The 20184-nt window shown below is 47.5% G+C and overlaps 2 protein-coding genes across 5 annotated transcripts; one reads left to right on the plus strand and one right to left on the minus strand.

Moving 5' to 3' along the window:
- Window positions 1–536: 536 nt before the first annotated feature.
- On the plus strand, window positions 537–3543 carry LOC125523633 (6-phosphogluconate dehydrogenase, decarboxylating 1). Its single transcript, XM_048688678.1, has 2 exons — window positions 537–694; window positions 1833–3543. The coding sequence occupies exon 2, from the start codon at window positions 1840–1842 to the stop codon at window positions 3277–3279; it is 1440 nt and encodes a 479-aa protein (XP_048544635.1). The 5' UTR covers window positions 537–694; window positions 1833–1839; the 3' UTR covers window positions 3280–3543.
- A 595-nt stretch (window positions 3544–4138) lies between these two features.
- Window positions 4139–8418, minus strand: LOC125523634. Of its 4 annotated transcripts, none has more exons than XR_007290323.1 (5): window positions 7782–8418; window positions 7543–7641; window positions 5575–5653; window positions 4976–5060; window positions 4139–4850 (listed from the first exon to the last, which is right to left on the minus strand). XR_007290323.1 is itself a non-coding variant. In XM_048688679.1 (2 exons), exons 1-2 carry the CDS (start codon window positions 5224–5226, stop codon window positions 4391–4393), a joined length of 711 nt encoding a protein of 236 aa, XP_048544636.1. In that variant the 5' UTR covers window positions 5227–5568; the 3' UTR covers window positions 4139–4390. The 4 variants fall into 4 exon arrangements, 1 of the variants encoding a protein (XP_048544636.1); XR_007290322.1 differs by having other exon boundaries at window positions 4139–4859; XR_007290324.1 differs by lacking the exons at window positions 7543–7641; window positions 7782–8418 and adding an exon at window positions 7015–7532 and having other exon boundaries at window positions 4139–5060.
- Between the last annotated feature and the right edge of the window lie 11766 nt (window positions 8419–20184).

Raw genomic sequence — 20184 nt, forward strand, 5'->3', positions numbered from 1 at the left:
CAGAAATAAGTAGACAAAGATCAAGGAATTATGATCTAAAAATTACCTGAATCAGCAAAGCCCTTTGTTGCTTCGCTTCAACAATGCCTGGACTTCACGTCTGCATCGCTTGCCCTCACACACTGACCACATCTAACTGACAATGGACGGCCATGCTGCTCTCGCGTTCTTCCCAGGGGCCCAGGACCAGAGTGTGTCGCCGGCTGGCCTCCATCCGTCGGGTTTCTTGGGGCTGTTTATATATATGAGAAAACAGTATAGTTTTCCCCCTCAAATCCACATTGATGGATCCATAACCCCCTGAACTCCAATACCATATAATTTACCCCTTTAAATTGTCAAGACCGGATAAATCAAGCCCCATAGTGGTTTTTTCTTTTCTTTTCTTTTCTTTTCTTTTGAGAATCATGAGCAGAGGCCAAATAGGACCCGCCTTCCCTCCGCCCCCGTCAGCGCTAGCTTTGGTTCCCACTCGCGTCAGAGACCGTAAACCTACCCACCCACCCACCCCCTTTTTTTTGATGGTAGTGCGGTGCGCGCTTGGGAGTTGGGAGCCGCCAGGCCCGGGCCCACCCGTCGGCCAACGCTATTCTTCTATTTAAGCAGGCGCGAGGGGGGTTGCAGAGGGGTAGGTGGTCGCTCTCGCATCGCCCTTGCTCTAGACCCACGCAGATCTCATCCAAGGCAGGCGCAGGTCAGGCAATTCCCCTCTCCCCCTCCCCCGAATCTCCTCCCCATCGTTTGCTTCTTTGCTTGAGCCCCGCCCCCGCAGCCCGGTCCCGGTCCCGGTCGAGGTTTCCGGCGGGGCGGGCGGAAGATCCGAGGCGATACCGGCGAGGTGTAGCTAGTTCTAGGCAGATGGGTCCACGAGTTTCCTGGTTTACGCCTCAGATTAGATCCACGGGATGGGGTGGGACTTTGGGAGGGAGCAGTCCAGTTGACCAACTAGTGGCGTGGCAGGGAATCCGGCGGCGCTGATTGCGTCCCAAGTCTGCTCAAACACTAGATTAGATTGTACCACGAGCCAGCGCTAGTTGATTTCCTCGGCAGTTCGTGTGCCGGACGGACGTACAGCCAGCCAACACTAGTTGCCCTGCGCTTCTACCCGTATGTACCGTATGGCCAAGGTTGTGTGCCGTGGATCATCAGGTGTTGGTAGTGATAGCCGTGGTCGAGGATGCAAGACAGCCTGTTTACTCTCACGCCATAACTCTGATTCTTTCTTTTTTGTTATATATATATATATATATATATTTTGTATGGTCGATGATGCTGAAACCATGCCGTCTGATGCTGGATGGTAGCTGCGCTGTGTTTTGTGAATGTTGCTAGTGCTCCTGAGCAGCCCCGACTGCAGATTATGTTTCAGCATACTGTCGGTTTCTTGAGTCATCTTAAGCAACAATCCATGTGCGTCGCTCAATCACGCGGGCGGGTGCTGCTGTTCGATTCTGATCTTCTGCTGCCTCAACTATGTTGCTCTACACCATGATACAATTAGCTGCAAGTTGATTACGGATTTAATCTGTCATCTCAATCCCATGCCGTGCTGTCCGCCCTGTCGCATCTATCCTGAGGACATCGCGTCAATTCTGATTGACGTTGTAACCTCATATTCAGTTATTCACTGGTCGCTTTCTGGATTATTAATTTCCTTCAACTTTTGTTCGCTGCAAACAATTGTTCGGAATGAATCTTGTTCTTGCGTCTAGTTCATATGCATCATCATTTGTTCTGTAAAGCCAGACTTTTAACCTATCGAGTCAGATTTGCATAAATTACTTGACACTGTTCTCTTCTGTGCGTGACGTGTTTGCTGCATCTCTTTTCAGGTACAAGATGGCTCTCACCAGAATTGGTCTTGCCGGCCTCGCCGTCATGGGCCAGAACCTTGCCCTCAACATTGCAGAGAAAGGGTTCCCCATCTCTGTCTACAACAGGACCACCTCCAAGGTCGATGAGACTGTTCAGCGCGCCAAGCTAGAAGGAAACCTTCCTCTCTACGGTTTCCATGACCCTGCATCCTTCGTCAACTCCATTCAGAAACCACGTGTCGTCATCATGCTTGTCAAGGCCGGTGCTCCTGTTGACCAGACCATCGCAACGCTCGCAGCACACCTGGAGCAGGGCGACTGCATCGTTGATGGAGGAAACGAGTGGTACGAGAACACGGAAAGGAGGGAGAAGGCGATGGAGGAGCGTGGACTCCTCTACCTCGGGATGGGTGTTTCCGGAGGAGAGGAGGGTGCCCGCCATGGCCCCTCCATGATGCCTGGAGGCTCATTGGAGGCATACCAGTACATTGAAGACATTCTTCTCAAGGTGTCTGCTCAGGTCCCTGACAGCGGCCCGTGCGTCACATACATTGGGAAGGGTGGATCCGGAAACTTTGTCAAGATGGTTCACAATGGCATTGAGTACGGTGACATGCAACTCATTGCTGAGGCGTACGACGTTCTCAAGTCGGTTGGGAAGCTCACAAACGGTGAGCTGCAGCAGGTTTTCGCGGAGTGGAACAAGGGTGAACTCCTCAGTTTCTTGGTTGAGATCACTGCTGATATCTTCAGCATCAAGGATGACCAGGGTGAGGGCTACTTGGTCGACAAGGTCCTGGACAAGACCGGGATGAAGGGAACCGGGAAGTGGACAGTGCAGCAAGCTGCTGAGCTCTCTGTGGCTGCTCCTACCATTGAGGCGTCCTTGGATTCCAGGTTCCTCAGCGGGCTGAAGGATGAGCGTGTCGCGGCTTCCAAGATCTTCCAGGGTGACTACTCCAGTGGTGAAACTGTCGACAAGGCACAGCTGATCGAGGATGTGAGGAAGGCCCTCTACGCCTCCAAGATCTGCAGCTACGCCCAAGGCATGAACATCATCAAGGCCAAGAGCACGGAGAAGGGATGGGGCCTCAATCTCGGCGAGCTGGCCAGGATCTGGAAGGGCGGGTGCATCATCCGCGCCAGCTTCCTGGACCGCATCAAGAAGGCGTATGACAGGAACGGTGAGCTCGCCAACCTTCTCATCGACCCCGAGTTCGCGCAGGAGATCATGGACAGGCAAGCTGCATGGAGGAGGGTTGTCTGCCTCGCCATCAACAACGGCGTCAGCACCCCTGGCATGTCCGCGAGTCTGGCCTACTTCGACTCCTACCGGAGGGACAGGCTCCCTGCCAACCTCGTCCAGGCCCAGAGGGACTACTTCGGGGCGCACACCTACGAGAGGGTTGACATGCCCGGCTCCTTCCACACCGAGTGGTACAAGATTGCCAACTCAAAGATCTAAGATGCTGCTGCTGCTCTACCAAGAGACGGTCCATCAGGTTTCGTCTTTCCGGTATCCTTTGTTGCTGCCAGTCATGAGTCCTTTTCCTGTAGGGGAGGAACCGCCGTTTAATTTTTATTATTTGAGTAACGAGTCCTGTATTTATTTTCTACAAGGAGATCACATATTCTCTCCAGTCTCCGCTACTTCCATGTGATTGATCAACCCTGGAGGGAAGACATTGCCATTCTGAATTAGTTTGAATAAAATGTGTTTTTACCTACCTGTGTTTGATAGCCAGTGTTCCTGCTTTCTCAAGGCTGCTTTACTTGTTGCTTGTTTGTTGTGTCATATGATTCTCACAAAATTTTGTTGCTATCTCGTGTCTATGGTAGCATGTGACAGTCCTTTCCTTTTTGTTTGGAAGATAGGCCATGTTTGCCTACCCTGTTTATGGTTTTTTTGGGTACTGGATCAGGTATGGTACAGTTCTTGTGTTACATAGTTGAGTTGTGACACTGTCAAAAGAAAGTTCCAACTGTGAACATAAGTAATCATGAAAGGTGTGGTACTACTGGCCTCTATGTAGTTCAAAGATGAGTCAGTTTTGTCGGAAGTTTGTAAGAAATCAGCTCATTTCGATAAAATATTACATTGAGTTTCATCTGAGATCGACCCATTTATATTATGAGGCCCTGTTTGTTTGGGCTTTTGCTTCCGCTTTTGCAGCTTTGTCACTTTGACCAAAAAGCTATAAAAGCTCCTAAATAGGTGCTTCAAAAACCATAAAAGCTCCAAAAGCACCCATTTAGAAGCTTTTATAACTTTTTGGCCAAAATGAAAAAGCTGCAAAAGCAAAAGCTCAAACAAACAGGGCCTGAACCAATTAACATCCCTCATCCATTTATATTCTGAACCAACTTCCATCCCGCATCCTGTAGATGCTGGACTCAACTGTCTGTACTTGATTGCCAATCATCAGCGCTTAGTCTGACTAGGGAGTCTCCTGGTGCGTGTCGTGCAAAGACAGCTCTTCTTTGCAGTGCGTAAACCGAGTTTGCTACTCTGCTTCCGGTATTGTTTCCTACTACTCCCTCCGTCCGGGAAAAGTTGTCCGCGACTTAGTTCAACTCTAATTTTGCAAAAAACCTCTTCTACGTCGTAAACTGTTGCAAATCAGCCCCCCCTCAGCTTCTTCCTCCTTCCTCCGTCGCCCGATCCATCCACCAAGGAGCCCGACCCCGACTGCAGCTGCTCCTCCAAGGCGACCACCTCGACGGGCGCCTCCTCCTCGCCGGCGCAGGTTCCTCGTGCCTGCGGCAACCCCAGCCGCCGCTCCCCTCTCCCTGACTTCCGCAGGCAGGGCCACGCGGGTCTTCCCAGGTGGCGGGACCTGTTGCTGCCGCTGCCATCCGTCCGCCACCTGCCGCTGCCGTCGCCCGCCACCTACTGCTGCCGCTGCAGCCCGCCCGATCGAGTCCGCGCGGACCTGTTGCTGCTGTTGGCGACTGCATCTGCTGCTGATGTCGGCGACTGCATTGGCTGCAGGTACTTCCTGAACAATGGACTGATTGTGGCTGATTGATCTGAACCTGTGTCAACTGCAGTTTCAGTTACAGTGTGAATTGCATTATCAGCACACTTATGTAAGCATTGTACTTTGTGAAATCTTTGCTGTTCTTTGTGAAATCTTTGCTGTTCCATCAGAGTACTGTACCTGAAAATTAGTGAAGTTGATTTACACCAAGAGTACTCCAAAATTGTACTGTAAGGAGTTGCTCCTTGTGCTGCTGCTGCTCCTCCTGTTCCACCATCAATGGAGTTAAATGGATGTAAAATTGACAGTTCTTGATTAAAAAAGTGTATCAAGAGGCCACAAAAATTGTAAACTTCTCTGAAACATGAAAATTTTGGACTGATAATGAATCTGGCCATGTTTGAGGTGTTTTGACAACTGAATTTGGCCATGTTTTGACACTGAATTTAAATGATGTAATATGCATATTACAAGAAGTTTCATAAAACAAATAAAAGTGCTTGTGAGGACAAGCTGTGTTCAATCAACTTGATGTTCAGAACCTGTCATTTTCTATGTGCTTGCGAGGACAAGCTGTGTTGATCAGTGCTAGGATGCTAACACCACAAGAAAGCATGCATGCCATGTTCAGGCTTCTTTTTCTTAGTGCATATAGAAGTGGCAACTAATCACCACAAAATGGAGTGCATAGGTTCAGACTTGAAGCATGCATTTTCCATACATAGGTTCAGACTTGAAGCACGAAAATGTACTCCTGTAGGTTAGCAGGAAGAGCTTACAGATGTTCCATATGGCAAGGGTGACTTGACGCCATTACGAAAACCTCGCCGTACATCCACTCGGCGCCGCACAGCCTCCCTGAGAGCAGTGAGTGAGCGAGTGGCATCAGTTAGTGAGCTCAAAACCAGTTCAGTCAGTAGCAGTAGCAGGATGGAGCAGTAGAGTGAGTGTGACATCACTTGATGCACTAATTCAGTCAAAAGCAGAGTGAGAGAGGCAAATTCGGTAACCTGCAATGTCCTAGCCCAATCTATATAAAAAAGTGACATCAATTTGTGCAAATCCTAGCAAAATCTATATAAAAAAATTTGACAGCTTCAGAACATCCTAGCACAATCTTTTCATTATCTCTGAATTTCTAAATAGAGTCTACATACCGCAAAAATTTGAGAAAACTACTGAATTATTGTTGTTTAGTCATTGTTTCTACTGTAGTTTTCAGTATTTTGTACAAACTGAAAACTGATTGTGTTAGACTAGGAGTACTTGATTGTGTTAGACTAGGAGTACTTGCTTAATTCATCATGGTTTTCTTTTCACACTAGGAGTACGTGCTCAAATGAACAAGGAGTACTTTTAATTAATTTCAATTAGCTAGAATTATTTGAATTAGCTAGATTTATTCGAATTAATTTGGGATTATTTGAATTAGCTAGATTTATTTGAATGAATTTGGAATTATTTGAAAGCCTAAAAATCAAGCAGAGAGCAGAGCAGTGCAACCTCCTCTGAATGAAAATATCATGTCACTGGAAAGCCCTAAAAAGCAAGCAGGGAGCAGAGCAGTACAAGAGTTGATTGATGTTTCTTCTGTTGAAGTTACCATGTTTCTGTAAGGAATGGCCATCATGTTCCTCTAGTTACCAAAATGAACAAGGAGACTTTTAATCTCTCAGAAGTCATTGAAGCATCTTTTAATAATTTGTAAGGAACAGACTTTTTGAAGGGAAGAAGATTGGTTTCATATAAAAGGTTTTCCTGAATAGACTTTTAAGCTCAGGCAGTAGCTCTAGGCAACACTATAATACATAATTTGGCAGGCCTCAAGTAAGAACTGTAGAACTATTTTGTCACCAAACTTAAATAAAATTTGGCTCCATATAAAATTTAAATAAAAGAGCACTTTGGCTCCACATGATAGGAGTATGTAGCTCCATATGATAGGAGTATGTAGTCCAAATAATCATCTTCTTAGTTGAAAGCCTTTAATTCACGTAGTCCTAAAATTTCTACACACAGATTGGACAAGCAATATTCCTAAAATTTCTGCAATTACAGTATATTCGATCAATGCAAATTAAGCACTCATGAAACAAGTCTATTTGGTCAATGCAACTATGTGGTGCTAGCGCCTTTTGTCTTTGTGGTTGGGCACAGTTTGGCACAATCTGGTCATCTGACCAAAATAAAAGGTGGGCAGATGTCTTGAGATGCTGTACCGTATTTTGAATTTCTTGAGATGCTGCAGATGGTAATGGTACATGCTCTTTTAATTACACCTGTATTTGAGGATCCAAACAGCTTTGCCTACGGTTTACACCAGGTCAAATGGTCAAAAAAATTCAGTTTGCTGTTCCATGTAAATATTCAGAGTAATTCACAATCTTTTCTAACATCATATTTTCTGAATATTCAGAGTAATTCAGTTTGCTGTTGGGATTACACTGGCATATGCACCTTGTTCGAAGACAAGATTTGCAAATTCGGTGAACATTCTAAGTCAAGACTGAACATTCAGTGTTAAGTGTTAACACAACACTGGCATATGCACCTTGTTCGAAGACATGATCAGTTTTTAGGAAAGACAAGATTTACTAATTCAGTTTTTAGGGAAGACAAGACTGAACATTTAAACTCTGGAAGCTGGCATTCAGCAAAGACTGAATATACAAATTCAGTTTTTAGGAAAGACAAGATTTACTAATTCGGTGAACACTCAGTCTGAACATTTCTGAATCTACACACACCTTGCTCGAAATTGATTTGCAGGGCATCCTGTTGGTTGTCTCCCTTCATCAACTTTGGGCTGGTCTTCTTCCTGGTGCACACGGTTCAAGCTGGCCCTACTGAACACAGCAATGCAAAGAGCATCAAGCAGTAATAGAGAGCAGAGAATGGAAACCCATGAAAGTGCAGAGTTTAAGCTCTATTCAGCAAATGAAAGTAGCAGTACGAGGCGCTAGGCTGGCTTAAGTAAACATTCGACCTCTCTTGACGAACTCAGGGGCTGGCTCGACGGTCTCGACGGGGGTGGGCAGGAGCGCGAGCCTCCGGCACGCTGCAGCGTCGCACACCTCCTCGAGCACCGTGATCAGCCGGCCCGTAGTGGAGGCGAGCGCGAGATGACGGCGTTGGCGTCGACGAGGGCCACGGCCAGGCCACTCGAGTTGGCGCAGCTGGACACGATTCGGCTCACCGCCTGCGCGGACGATTCCTTGGCCACCGTCTCTCGCCGCGTCGCGGTCGCGCCCCACGCCACGGGGGCTGGGGCGGGGGTGGGAAGGCCGCGTCGCAGCCCGTCGGGCCGAGGGCCGGCCATGCTTCTTCCATCAACGCTAGGAGGGAGGGGGTGGCCGCGAGCAGGAGACGCGGCGGGTGGAAGATGAAACAATTTTTTGGGTGAAAGAGGGAAGATTCGGGAGGCAGGCAAGGGAGGCAGGGGAAGGGAGCGGCGGAGGAGGCAGCTGCGGCGGCGGCGGAGGACGCGCGGCAGAGCAGGGGAGTAGCGCGAAGCAGGGGATCTCCGGCGTTCATGCGCCCGACACAGCGGCGGAGTGTCGACCGGAGAAGACGAGGAGTGCCGGTTGTGTCGGAAATTAGCTGAGGGTGTTTTTGTAAAATGATCACGGGGACAACTTTTCCCGGACGAAGGGAGTACTTTATTGGCACTATGGTGCATCTTGCAGGCATTTGACCGCACCTCACCCGCCTCTTCGCCGCCGCTGATATTTTGTAAGATTTGTGGCCATGAAACTGAAGATGGTCACCATGGCATTGTCATTGTTCGTTGCCCTCAGAGATCCAATGCGCAAAGTATGGGACTTACCTTGGGTTCGTAGGATCGGATTTGCTGTTGGTGCCACTATCTTCCATGGTGAAGATGCAAGAGACATAATAGTACCCTACTTCTGTTATAATAATTGATGTAAGGAACATCCAAGAGAAGAATATCTGTGGGAGTTGGCTTCCCGCTTCTAGGCCCCCCCTCCCCCCCGCCGCCGACGGCTCCCCTGCACAGAGCCGCCGCCGCAGTGGCCGGAGCCCGCCGTCGCCGCCAGTCCCTTCCCCTTCCCGTTCCCCTTCTCCTTCCTCCCTCCCTTCCCCGTACCCCCGCGTCGCCTCCCTGAGCGAGGCGACCGGGGGCCCTTCTGTTGTACGGTGGAACCCTAGATGGAGATCTTTCACTTAATGGAGGGGAAATCCCAAGAACAAGAAGAACACAAATGGAAAAACAAGAGGAACACTCAAATTGACTTGACCCAATCACACATGTGCTAGATCCAATCACACAAAGAGAGATACAAAGGTCCAAATCCAACATAAGAAGATACAAGAGGTAACTAGTTCATTCCAATCCTATGAGGAAAGAGGTCTTGATGATCCTATGATGGGGATCCTTCTCCAAGAGGAGGCCTTGATATCCATAAGAGGATCTTCTCCCTTAGGAGGTCATGATCTCCAAGAGGAGGAAGATGAGCAAAGCTCTCTCAATATCTCACATATACTTTGCTACCCTCTAGAACAAGCTAGGTGAGGGGTACTTATGGTCTAAGGACGAAATGGGGGAAAAACGGGGGTACATGGGTCATTTGACCCTAAGTGCACGCAGGCACATTTCGGGATGTCCGGGCACCCGGTGTAAATGTCCGGGCACCCGGGGATGCTTGGGAGGAGGAGGCCGGGCACCCGGGGCTAAGGGGCCGGCACCTGGGGATGCTTGGGAGGAGGAGGCCAGGCACCCAGGGCTAAGGGGCCGGCACCCGGGGTGCGCCCAGGGGGGTTCCGGGCACCCGGGGGGTGAAGGCCCGGGCACCCGGGAAGGTCAGAGGCATCCCGCCCCACTTGGTCGGCCGGTGCGGGCACCCGGGGGTGTATGGTGCGGGCACCCGGGGTGTCTAGAGAGCCTCCGGTTTCTCTCGTCTTGGGGTCCCTTCTTATTCTTCTTGGGGCTCCATGTGTACTTGGAGATCCCTTCTTGCTTCTTCATGGTCTTCTCCTCGATACCTAGTCACGCACAAAGTCTCCGCTTGAGGTAGAAGCCATTTCTCATATGAAATCAAAGGGAGCTCGAAGAGGAAAGAGGTAACCTCGGTTTCAATAGTACGTGCATGGGTTGTTGTCATCGGTCCACTTAACGTTCGTGGTGGTAATGGAATGCACATGGGGATGACCGTGGGATGCTCCGCATCATCTCCTCTCCCTTGGGAAAGATCCATCTTCGGATCAAAAACCAAATCACCATGGGAAAGAGAGGGCGTCGACGTGTAGAAGTGGACGATCACCAAGCACTTATCAAGTTGAAGCTCGAAATGGGCACTCTCCAATGTTGCAACGTCTTGTGATTCCTTCAAAAGGAGCAAGGACAACAAATACTTGGAAAAACGAATGTGGGCGTTAGTGCCAAACCAAGCATTCAAGTGGTGATTCATCCAACAAGTGTCGTCATCAAGCATAGCATATGGTTTGACAAAGAAGTGTGACATGGCATGTAATAAACACATAAATTGAGCACAAGTAAAAGGATCATGGAAACAATCATGCAAAGGCGAGGTAAAGGTGCTAATATGTGTGACAAGAGAACAAGCATCTACCGCAATGTCATAGCAAGCATGCACAAGGTGCTCAATGAACGGTCTATGGTAGGCATAAGAGTCATTCACAACACCGAGTGAAATGAAATGTCTAAACACATGGGGCAAGTGCAAGACAATCCAAGCATAACATGCATATGGTGTGGTGAAGATAGTGTGGCTCTCAACACAAATGAGATAGCAATTGTGCAGCATGTGTGAGGCAATCAAGTCGTGCAAGTGCGAAGATGCAACATACTATAGGTAATCATGGCATGTCATGGTTGCAAGTAGTAGGCATAGGAAATGCACATGGCATATCGCAAGCACGAACACAAAACAAGATCAAGGTATCATCATAGGCATTGGGCACAAAGCAAACATGTCAATAACAAGCAATATCTCCACCAAGCTTGCAAATACACATACAAGTTGTAGAATCAATCATCATGTGTAATACAAAGTATGGGTCACAAATGCATGGTAAAGGCATAGGAATAAGCATGTTGTGCAAAGTGAACATGGCAAGATGGGCATAGAGTATGTAGTGGACAATAACCCATAACCATGAGGGCCATGTAGAAGAAATGCGTGAAGTCATTGTGTGGAGGGAGCGGTAGTAAGGATACTCCATGGAATCCCAAATCATTGTTGCTCTCAAGAGCTCGTTTCTTCAACTCATGGCATTGTGAGGTTGACGAGTATCCGTGAGTACCTACACAAAACAAAGGCAAAGGGAAAATTGTCTGTGCGTGGTATATGTGCACATCATCCATTATGATGCATACGTACATGTGTTCGTTAGCACAAAATATCCAATGCGGTGGTGTGATGGTGGGAGTGGATTTTTCACCGAGCTTGGACTGTGGTAACAAGTGAATCAACGGCTAAATGTGAAATCTTGAGAGACATTCTCTGCTTCCCGGTTCATAGGACCACTGGGTTTGTGTCCATCAATTTTTTTGAAAGTTCTGAACGTAATTTATGTGGTACAGTATCTAGAAGTTGATTTGTTTCTCGATAAACTTCGCCAAACGTGGAAGGACCTATTTTGTTATCGTAGAAATCAGAGTTTCTTTTGTTCCCTTACTATAAGCGTGGACACACTTACAAAGTGTTGACTTAAACACAAAATTCATAGGCCTTACAAACATCGGTTTTGCCCGGTTTTTGTGCTGACTCACCCCGGTTTTGATCATGTTGGTTCAAATTCGCATAATTATTTCAAACCCATGAACTTGTTTGAAATTCGCGTAATTTTTCAAACCAACTTACTTTTTACAAGTTCACATAATTTTTCAAAAATCGCTCACTTTTTCCAAATCCGTGTAGTTTCTCAAATCCGCATACTTTTTCCAAGTTCACGTATTTTTTTTCTGGTTCAGGTACTTTTTTCAAATTCGTGAACTTTTTAAAATTCCAGTTACTTTTTCCCTATTCGTGGACTCCTCTACCTCGGGATGGGTGTTTCCGGAGGTGAGGAGGGTGCCCGCCATGGCCCCTCCATGACTCCTCGAGGCCCGTCTCATCTTCATCGCCAGCCCCACCTCCTCGCATGACAGCGGAGGAGGAGGCCCGTCTCATGGCACGTGTGCTAGAGGACTCCATGCACACGCACAACGAGCGCCAATGGGAGGGCCTCGAGGAGATGACGACCCTCTCCGCGGCCGGCGACGTCGCCATCCCCGAGCTGGAGATGGTGCCGAAGGAGGAGGTGGTGGAGGAGCCGCCGGTGGCCGCGTTCCACCCGGGCCTGTGGGCCAGGGGTGGAGTTGGTCATGCACCGCAGAGCAGATGGCGGCCGCCGTGGGGGGCATGAAGTGGTGCCCCACGCCGCCGCGGTCACTGGAGCGGGACGCCTCGCCACGGGAGGAGGTGGTGCAGGCACCTGCCACCTTCCAGCCCGCCGCCCCCGTGCACCACGGACCGCCGGCCCACCTGTGGACGCCGCCGGACTACGTCGACCTCGTCAGCGACGACGACGACACCGGCGGCCACTGAAGACGGCGATGGCCACAACATCGATGGGCGCGGCAGGAGCGCGCGGGCAGCATTTTTTATTTTATTTTTATGTTAATTATGGAACTGGGCCGTTTAAGTGGACCGTGAAACTGGGCCGTTTTGTGGCCGTGACCCCTAAATATGTTTTAAGTTTTTTTAACTGCGTTTATTTACCTTTTTAGGTAGTTTATTTAAGTTTTTTTGTTTTCTTTAATCACGTCCACCCCGGACATGATTTGGTGTGCTGCCGCGCGTTGGGCGCACCCACGACCCTGTTGGAAATATGCCCTAGAGGCAATAATAAAAGTATTATTATTATATTTCCTAGTTCATGGTAATTGTCTTTATTCATGCTATAATTGTGTTATCCGGAAATCGTCATACACGTGTGAATAACAGACACCAACATGTCCCTGGTAAGCCTCTAGTTGACTAGCTCGTTGATCAACAGATAGTCATGGTTTCCTGACTATGGACATTGGATGTCATTGATAACGAGATCACATCATTAGGAGAATGATGTGATGGACAAGACCCAATCCTAAACATAGCACAAGATCGTATAGTTCGTTTGCTAGAGTTTTTCCAATGTCAAGTATCCTTTCCTTAGACCATGAGATCGTGTAACTCCCGGATGCCGTAGGAGTGCTTTGGGTGTACCAAACGTCACAACGTAACTGGGTGACTATAAAGGTATACTACGGGTATCTCCGAAAGTGTCTGTTGGGTTGACACGGATCAAGACTGGGATTTGTCACTCCGTATGACGGAGAGGTATCACTGGGCCCACTCGGTAATGCATCATCATTATGAGCTCATAGTGACCAAGTGTCTGGTCACGGGATCATGCATTACGGTACGAGTAAAGTGACTTGCCGGTAACGAGATTGAACGAGGTATTGGGATACCGACGATCGAATCTCGAGCAAGTAACATACCGATTGACGAAGGGAATTGTATACAGGGGTTGCTTGAATCCTCGACATCGTGGTTCATCCGATGAGATCATCGAGGAGCATGTGGCAGACAACATGGGTATCCAGATCCCGCTGTTGGTTATTGACCGGAGAGCATCTCGGTCATGTCTACATGTCTCCCGAACCCGTAGGGTCTACACACTTAAGGTTCGGTGACGCTAGGGTTGTAGGGATATGTATAATGCAGTAACCCGAATGTTGTTCCGGAGTCCCGTGAGATCCCGGACGTCAACGAGGAGTTTCGGAATAGTCTGGAGGTAAAGAATTATATATAGGAAGTGTTGTTTCGGCCATCGGGACAAGTTTCGGGGTCACCGGTATTGTACCAGGACCACCGGAAGGGTCCCGGGGGTCCACCGGGTGGGGCCACCCATCCCGGAGGGCCCCATGGGCCAAAGTGGGAAGGGGAACCAGCCCATAGTGGGCTGGTGCGCCCCCCTAGGCCCACCCCATGCGCCTAGGGTTGAAGCCCTAGGGGTGGGGGGGCGCCCACCTTGCCTTGGGGGCCACTCCAGGCCTGGCCGCCGCCCCCCCTAGGAGATCTCATCTCCTAGGGCCGGCGCCCCCCCTAAGGGGAGCCTATATATATGAGGGGGACGGAGGGGGCAGCCGAACCTTGAGCCCTGGCGCCTCCCTCTCCCTGTTACACCTCTCTCTCTCGTAGTATAAGGCGAAGCCATGCTACTGTGACGCCCTGCATCCACCACCACGCCGTCGTGCTGCTGGATCTTCATCAACTTCTCCTTCCCCTTGCTGGATCAAGAAGGAGGAGACGTCACGCTGACCGTACGTGTGTTGAACGCGGAGGTGCCGTCCGTTCGGTGCTAGGATCTCCGGTGATTTGGATCACATTGTGTACGACTTCCTCATCCCCGTTCTTTGAACGCTTCCGCGCGTGATCTACAAAGGTATGTAGATGCAATCCGATCACTCGTTGCTAGATGAACTCTAGATGGATCTTGGTGAAACCGTAGGAAATTTTTTGTTTTCTGCAACGTTCCCCAACAGTGGCATCATGAGCTAGGTCTATGCGTAGTTCTTCTTGCACGAGTAGAACACAATTTGTTGTGGGCGTAGATGTTGTCAACTTTCCTGCCGCTACTAGTCTTATTTTGCTTCAGTGGTATTGTGGGATGAAGCGGCCCGAACCAACCTTACACGTACGCTTACGTGAGACCGGTTCCACCGACTGACATGCACTAGTTGCATAAGGTGGCTGGCGGGTGTCTGTCTCTCCCTACTTTAGTTGGAGCATATTCGATGAAAAGGGTCCTTATGAAGGGTAAATAGAAGTTGACAAATCACGTTTGGCTTTCACGTAGGTAAGAAAACGTTCTTGCTAGAACCCTATTGCAGCCACGTAAAACTTGCAACAACAATTAGAGGACGTCTAACTTGTTTTTGCAGCAAGTGTTTTGTGATGTGATATGGCCAAAGTTGTGATGAATGATGAATGATATATATGTGATGTATGAGATGTTCATGCTATTGTAATAGGAATCACGACTTGAGTGTCGATGAGTATGACAACCAGCATGAGCCATAGGAGTTGTCTTTATTTTTTGTATGACCTGCGTGTCATTGAGAAATGCCATGTAAATTACTTTACTTTACTGCTAAACATGTTAGCCATAGTAGTAGAAGTAATAGTTGGCAAGCAACTTCATGGAGACACAATGATGGAGATCATGATGATGGAGATCATGGTGTCATGCCGGTGACAAGATGATCATGGAGCCCCAAGATGGAGATCAAAGGATCTAATGTGATATTGGCCATATCATGTCACTATTATTATTTGATTGCATGTGATGTTTATCATGTTTTGCATCTTGTTTACTTAGAACGACGGTAGTAAATAAGATGATCCCTCATAATAATTTCAAGAAAGTGTTCCCCCTAACTGTGCACCGTTGCGACAGTTCGTTGTTTCGAAGCACCACGTGATGATCGGGTGTGATAGATTCTAACGTTCACATACAACGGGTGTAAGACAGATTTACACATGCAAACACTTAGGTTGACTTGACGAGCCTAGCATGTACAAACATGGCCTCGGAACACAGAAGACCGAAAGGTCGAGCATGAGTCATATAGAAGATACGATCAACATGAAGATGTTCACCGACGTTGACTAGTTCGTCTCACGTGATGATCGGACACGGCCTAGTTGACTCGGATCATGTTATACTTAGATGACTAGAAGAGGGATGTCTATCTAAGTGGGAGTTCATTGAATAATTTGATTAGATGAACTTAATTATCATGAACTTAGTCTAAAATCTTTACAATATGTCTTGTAGATCAAATGGCCAATGTAGTCCTCAACTTCAATGCGTTCCTAGAGAAAACCAAGCTGAAAGACGATGGCAGCAACTACACGGACTGGGTCCGGAACCTTAGGATCATCCTCATAGCTGCCAAGAAAGAATATGTCCTACAAGCACCGCTAGGTGACGCACCCGTCCCACAGAACCAAGATGTTATGAACGCTTGGCAGACACTGTTGATGACTACTCCCTCGTTCAGTGCGGCATGCTTTACAACTTAGAGCCGGGGCTCCAAAAGCGTTTTGAGAGACATGGAGCATATGAGATGTTCGAAGAGCTGAAAATGGTTTTTCAAGCTCATGCCCGGGTCGAGAGATATGAAGTCTCTGACAAGCTCTTCAGCTGTAAGATGGAGGAAAATAGTTCTGTCAGTGAGCACATACTCACTATGTCTGGGTTACATAACCGCTTGACTCAGCTGGGAGTTAATCTCCCGGATGATGCGGTCATTGACAGAATCCTCCAGTCGCTTCCACCAAGCTACAAGAGCTTTGTGATGAACTTCAATATGCAGGGGATGGAAAAGACCATTCCTGAGTTATTTTCAATGCTGAAATCAGCAGAGGTAGAAGTCAAGAAGGAACATCAAGTGTTGATTGTGAATAAAACCGCTAAGTTCAAGAAGGGCAAGGGTAAAAAGAACTTCAAGAAGGACGTCAAGGGAGTTGCCGCGCCCGGTAAGCAAGCTACCGGGAAGAAGCCAAAGAATGGACCCAAGCCCGAGACTGGGTGCTTTTATTGCAAGGGAAGTGGTCACTGGAAGCGGAACTGCCCCAAATACTTAGCGGACAAGAAGGCCGGCAAAACGAAAGGTATATGTGATATACATGTAATTGATGTGTACCTTACCAGTACTCGTAGTAGCTCTTGGGTATTTGATACCGGTGCAGTTGCTCACATTTGTAACTCAAAGCAGGAGCTGCGGAATAAGCGGAGACTGGCGAAGGACGAGGTGACGATGCGCGTCGGGAATGGTTCCAAGGTCGATGTGATCGCCGTCGGCATGCTGCCTCTTCATTTACCTACAGGATTAGTTTTAAACCTCAATAATTGTTATTTAGTACCGAGTTTGAGCATGAACATTGTATCAGGATCTCGTTTGATACGAGATGGCTACTCATTTAAATCCGAGAATAATGGTTGTTCTATTTATATGAGAGATATGTTTTATGGTCATGCTCCGATGGTGAATGGTTTATTCTTAATGAATCTCGAGCATAATGCTACACATGTTCATAGTGTGAGTACCAAAAGATGTAAGGTTGATAATGATAGTCCCACATACTTGTGGCACTGCCGCCTTGGTCACATAGGTGTCAAACGCATGAAGAAGCTCCATGCAGATGGACTTTTAGAGTCTCTTGATTATGAATCATTTGACACGTGCGAACCATGCCTCATGGGTAAACTGACCAAGACTCCGTTCTAAGGAACAATGGAGCGAGCAACCAACTTATTGGAAATCATACATACTGATGTGTGCGGTCCAATGAGCGTTGAGGCTCGCGGTGGCTATCGTTATGTGCTCACCCTCACTGATGACTTGAGTAGATATGGGTATGTCTACTTAATGAAACACAGGTCTGAAACCTTTGAAAAGTTCAAGGAATTTCAGAGTGAGGTTGAGAATCAACGTGACAGAAAAATCAGGTTCCTACGATCAGATCGTGGAGGAGAATACTTGAGTCACGAATTTGGCACACATTTAAGAAAATGTGGAATAGTTTCACAACTCACGCCGCCTGGAACACCTCAGCGTAATGGTGTGTCCGAACGTCGTAATCGCACTCTATTAGATATGGTGCGATCTATGATGTCTCTTACCGATTTACCGCTATCTTTTTGGGTATATGCTTTAGAGACTGCCGCATTCACTTTAAATAGGGCTCCGTCGAAATCCGTTGAGACGACACCGTATGAATTATGGTTTGGGAAGAAACCTAAGTTGTCGTTTCTAAAAGTTTGGGGATGCGACACTTATGTCAAGAAACTTCAACCTGAAAAGCTCGAACCCAAGTCGAAAAAATGCGTCTTCATAGGATACCCTAAAGAAACTATTGGGTATACCTTCTACCTCAGATCCGATGGCAAGATCTTTGTTGCCAAGAATGGATCCTTTCTGGAGAAAGAGTTTCTCTCGAAAGAAGTAAGTGGGAGGAAAGTAGAACTTGATGAAGTATTACCTCTTGAACCGGAAAAGGGCGCAACTCAAGAAAATGTTCCTGAGGTGCCTGCACCGACTAGAGAGGAAGTTAATGATGGTGATCAAGATACTTCTGATCAAGCTCCTACTGAAATTCGTAGGTCCACAAGGACACGTTCCATACCAGAGTGGTACGGCAACCCTGTCTTGGAAATCATGTTGTTAGACAACGGTGAACCTTCGAACTATGAAGAAGCGATGGCGGGCCTGGATTCCGACAAATGGCTGGAAGCCATGAAATCCGAGATAGGATCCATGTATAAAAACGAAGTATGGACTTTGACTGACTTGCCCGATGATCGACGAGCCATAGAAAATAAATGGATCTTTAAGAAGAAGACAGACGTGGATGGTAATGTGACCATCCATAAAGCTCGGCTTGTCGCTAAGGGTTATCGACAAGTTCAAGGGGTTGACTACGATGAGACTTTCTCACCGGTAGCGAAGCTGAAGTCCGTCCGAATTATGTTAGCAATTGCCGCATACTATGATTATGAGATATGGCAAATGGACGTCAAAACGGCATTCCTTAATGGTTTCCTTAAGGAAGAATTGTATATGATGCAGCCGGAAGGTTTTGTCGATCCTGAGAATGCTGACAAGGTGTGCAAGCTCCAACGCTCGATTTATGGGCTGGTGCAAGCATCTCGGAGTTGGAACATTCGCTTTGATGAGATGATCAAAGCGTTTGGGTTTACACAGACTTATGGAGAAGCCTTCGTTTACAAGAAAGTGAGTGGGAGCTCTGTAGCATTTCTCATATTATATGTAGATGACATACTTTTGATGGGAAATGATATAGAACTCTTGGACAGCATTAAGGCCTACTTGAATAAGAGTTTTTCAATGAAGGACCTTGGAGAAGCTGCTTATATATTAGGCATCAAGATCTATAGAGATAGATCGAGACGCCTCATAGGTCTTTCACAAAGCACATACCTTGATAAGATATTGAAGAAGTTCAATATGGATCAATCTAAGAAGGGGTTCTTGCCTGTGTTACAAGGTATGAAATTGAGCTCAGCTCAATGTCCAACCACGGCAGAAGATATAGAAGAGATGAGTGTCATCCCCTATGCCTCAGCCATAGGTTCTATTATGTATGCCATGCTGTGTACCAGACCTGATGTAAACCTTGCTGTAAGTTTGGTAGGAAGGTACCAAAGTAATCCCGGCAAGGAACACTGGACAGCGGTCAAGAATATCCTGAAGTACCTGAAAAGGACTAAGGAAATGTTTCTCGTTTATGGAGGTGACGAAGAGCTCGTCGTAAAGGGTTACGTCGACGCTAGCTTCGACACAGATCTGGATGACTCAAAGTCACAAACCGGATACATGTATATTTTGAATGGTGGGGCAGTAAGCTGGTGCAGTTGCAAGCAGAGCGTCGTGGCGGGATCTACATGTGAAGCGGAGTACATGGCAGCCTCGGAGGCAGTGCATGAAGCAATTTGGGTGAAAGAGTTCATCACCGACCTAGGAGTCATACCCAATGCGTCGGGGCCAATCAAACTCTTCTGTGATAACACTGGAGCCATTGCACTTGCCAAGGATCCCAGGTTTCACAAGAAGACAAGGCACATCAAGTGTCGCTTCAACTCCATTCGTCAAAATGTTCAAGATGGAGACATAGAGATTTGTAAAGTGCATACGGACCTGAATGTAGCGGATCCGTTGACTAAACCTCTCCCTAGAGCAAAACATGATCAACACCAGAATTCCATGGGTGTTCGATTCATCACAATGTAACTAGAGTATTGACTCTAGTGCAAGTGGGAGACTATTGGAAATATGCCCTAGAGGCAATAATAAAAGTATTATTATTATATTTCCTAGTTCATGGTAATTGTCTTTATTCATGCTATAATTGTGTTATCCGGAAATCGTCATACACGTGTGAATAACAGACACCAACATGTCCCTAGTAAGCCTCTAGTTGACTAGCTCGTTGATCAACAGATAGTCATGGTTTCCTGACTATGGACATTGGATGTCATTGATAACGAGATCACATCATTAGGAGAATGATGTGATGGACAAGACCCAATCCTAAACATAGCACAAGATCGTATAGTTCGTTTGCTAGAGTTTTTCCAATGTCAAGTATCCTTTCCTTAGACCATGAGATCGTGTAACTCCCGGATGCCGTAGGAGTGCTTTGGGTGTACCAAACGTCACAACGTAACTGGGTGACTATAAAGGTATACTACGGGTATCTCCGAAAGTGTCTGTTGGGTTGACACGGATCAAGACTGGGATTTGTCACTCCGTATGACGGAGAGGTATCACTGGGCCCACTCGGTAATGC

This window comes from Triticum urartu, chromosome 7 (genome assembly GCF_003073215.2).
Source record: "Triticum urartu cultivar G1812 chromosome 7, Tu2.1, whole genome shotgun sequence".
Taxonomy (NCBI): domain Eukaryota; kingdom Viridiplantae; phylum Streptophyta; class Magnoliopsida; order Poales; family Poaceae; genus Triticum; species Triticum urartu.

Bases quoted from the DNA above. Each gene is read 5' to 3' on its own strand.
- LOC125523634 (XM_048688679.1), bottom strand. From the start codon at position 5,226: ATGGCCAAATTCAGTTGTCAAAACACCTCAAACATGGCCAGATTCATT. The intron at 4,851-4,975 runs GTACAGTACTCT...CAGTTGACACAG, and splicing joins TCAACTTCACTAATTTTCAG to GTTCAGATCAATCAGCCACA.
- LOC125523633 (XM_048688678.1), top strand. From the start codon at position 1,840: ATGGCTCTCACCAGAATTGGTCTTGCCGGCCTCGCCGTCATGGGCCAG.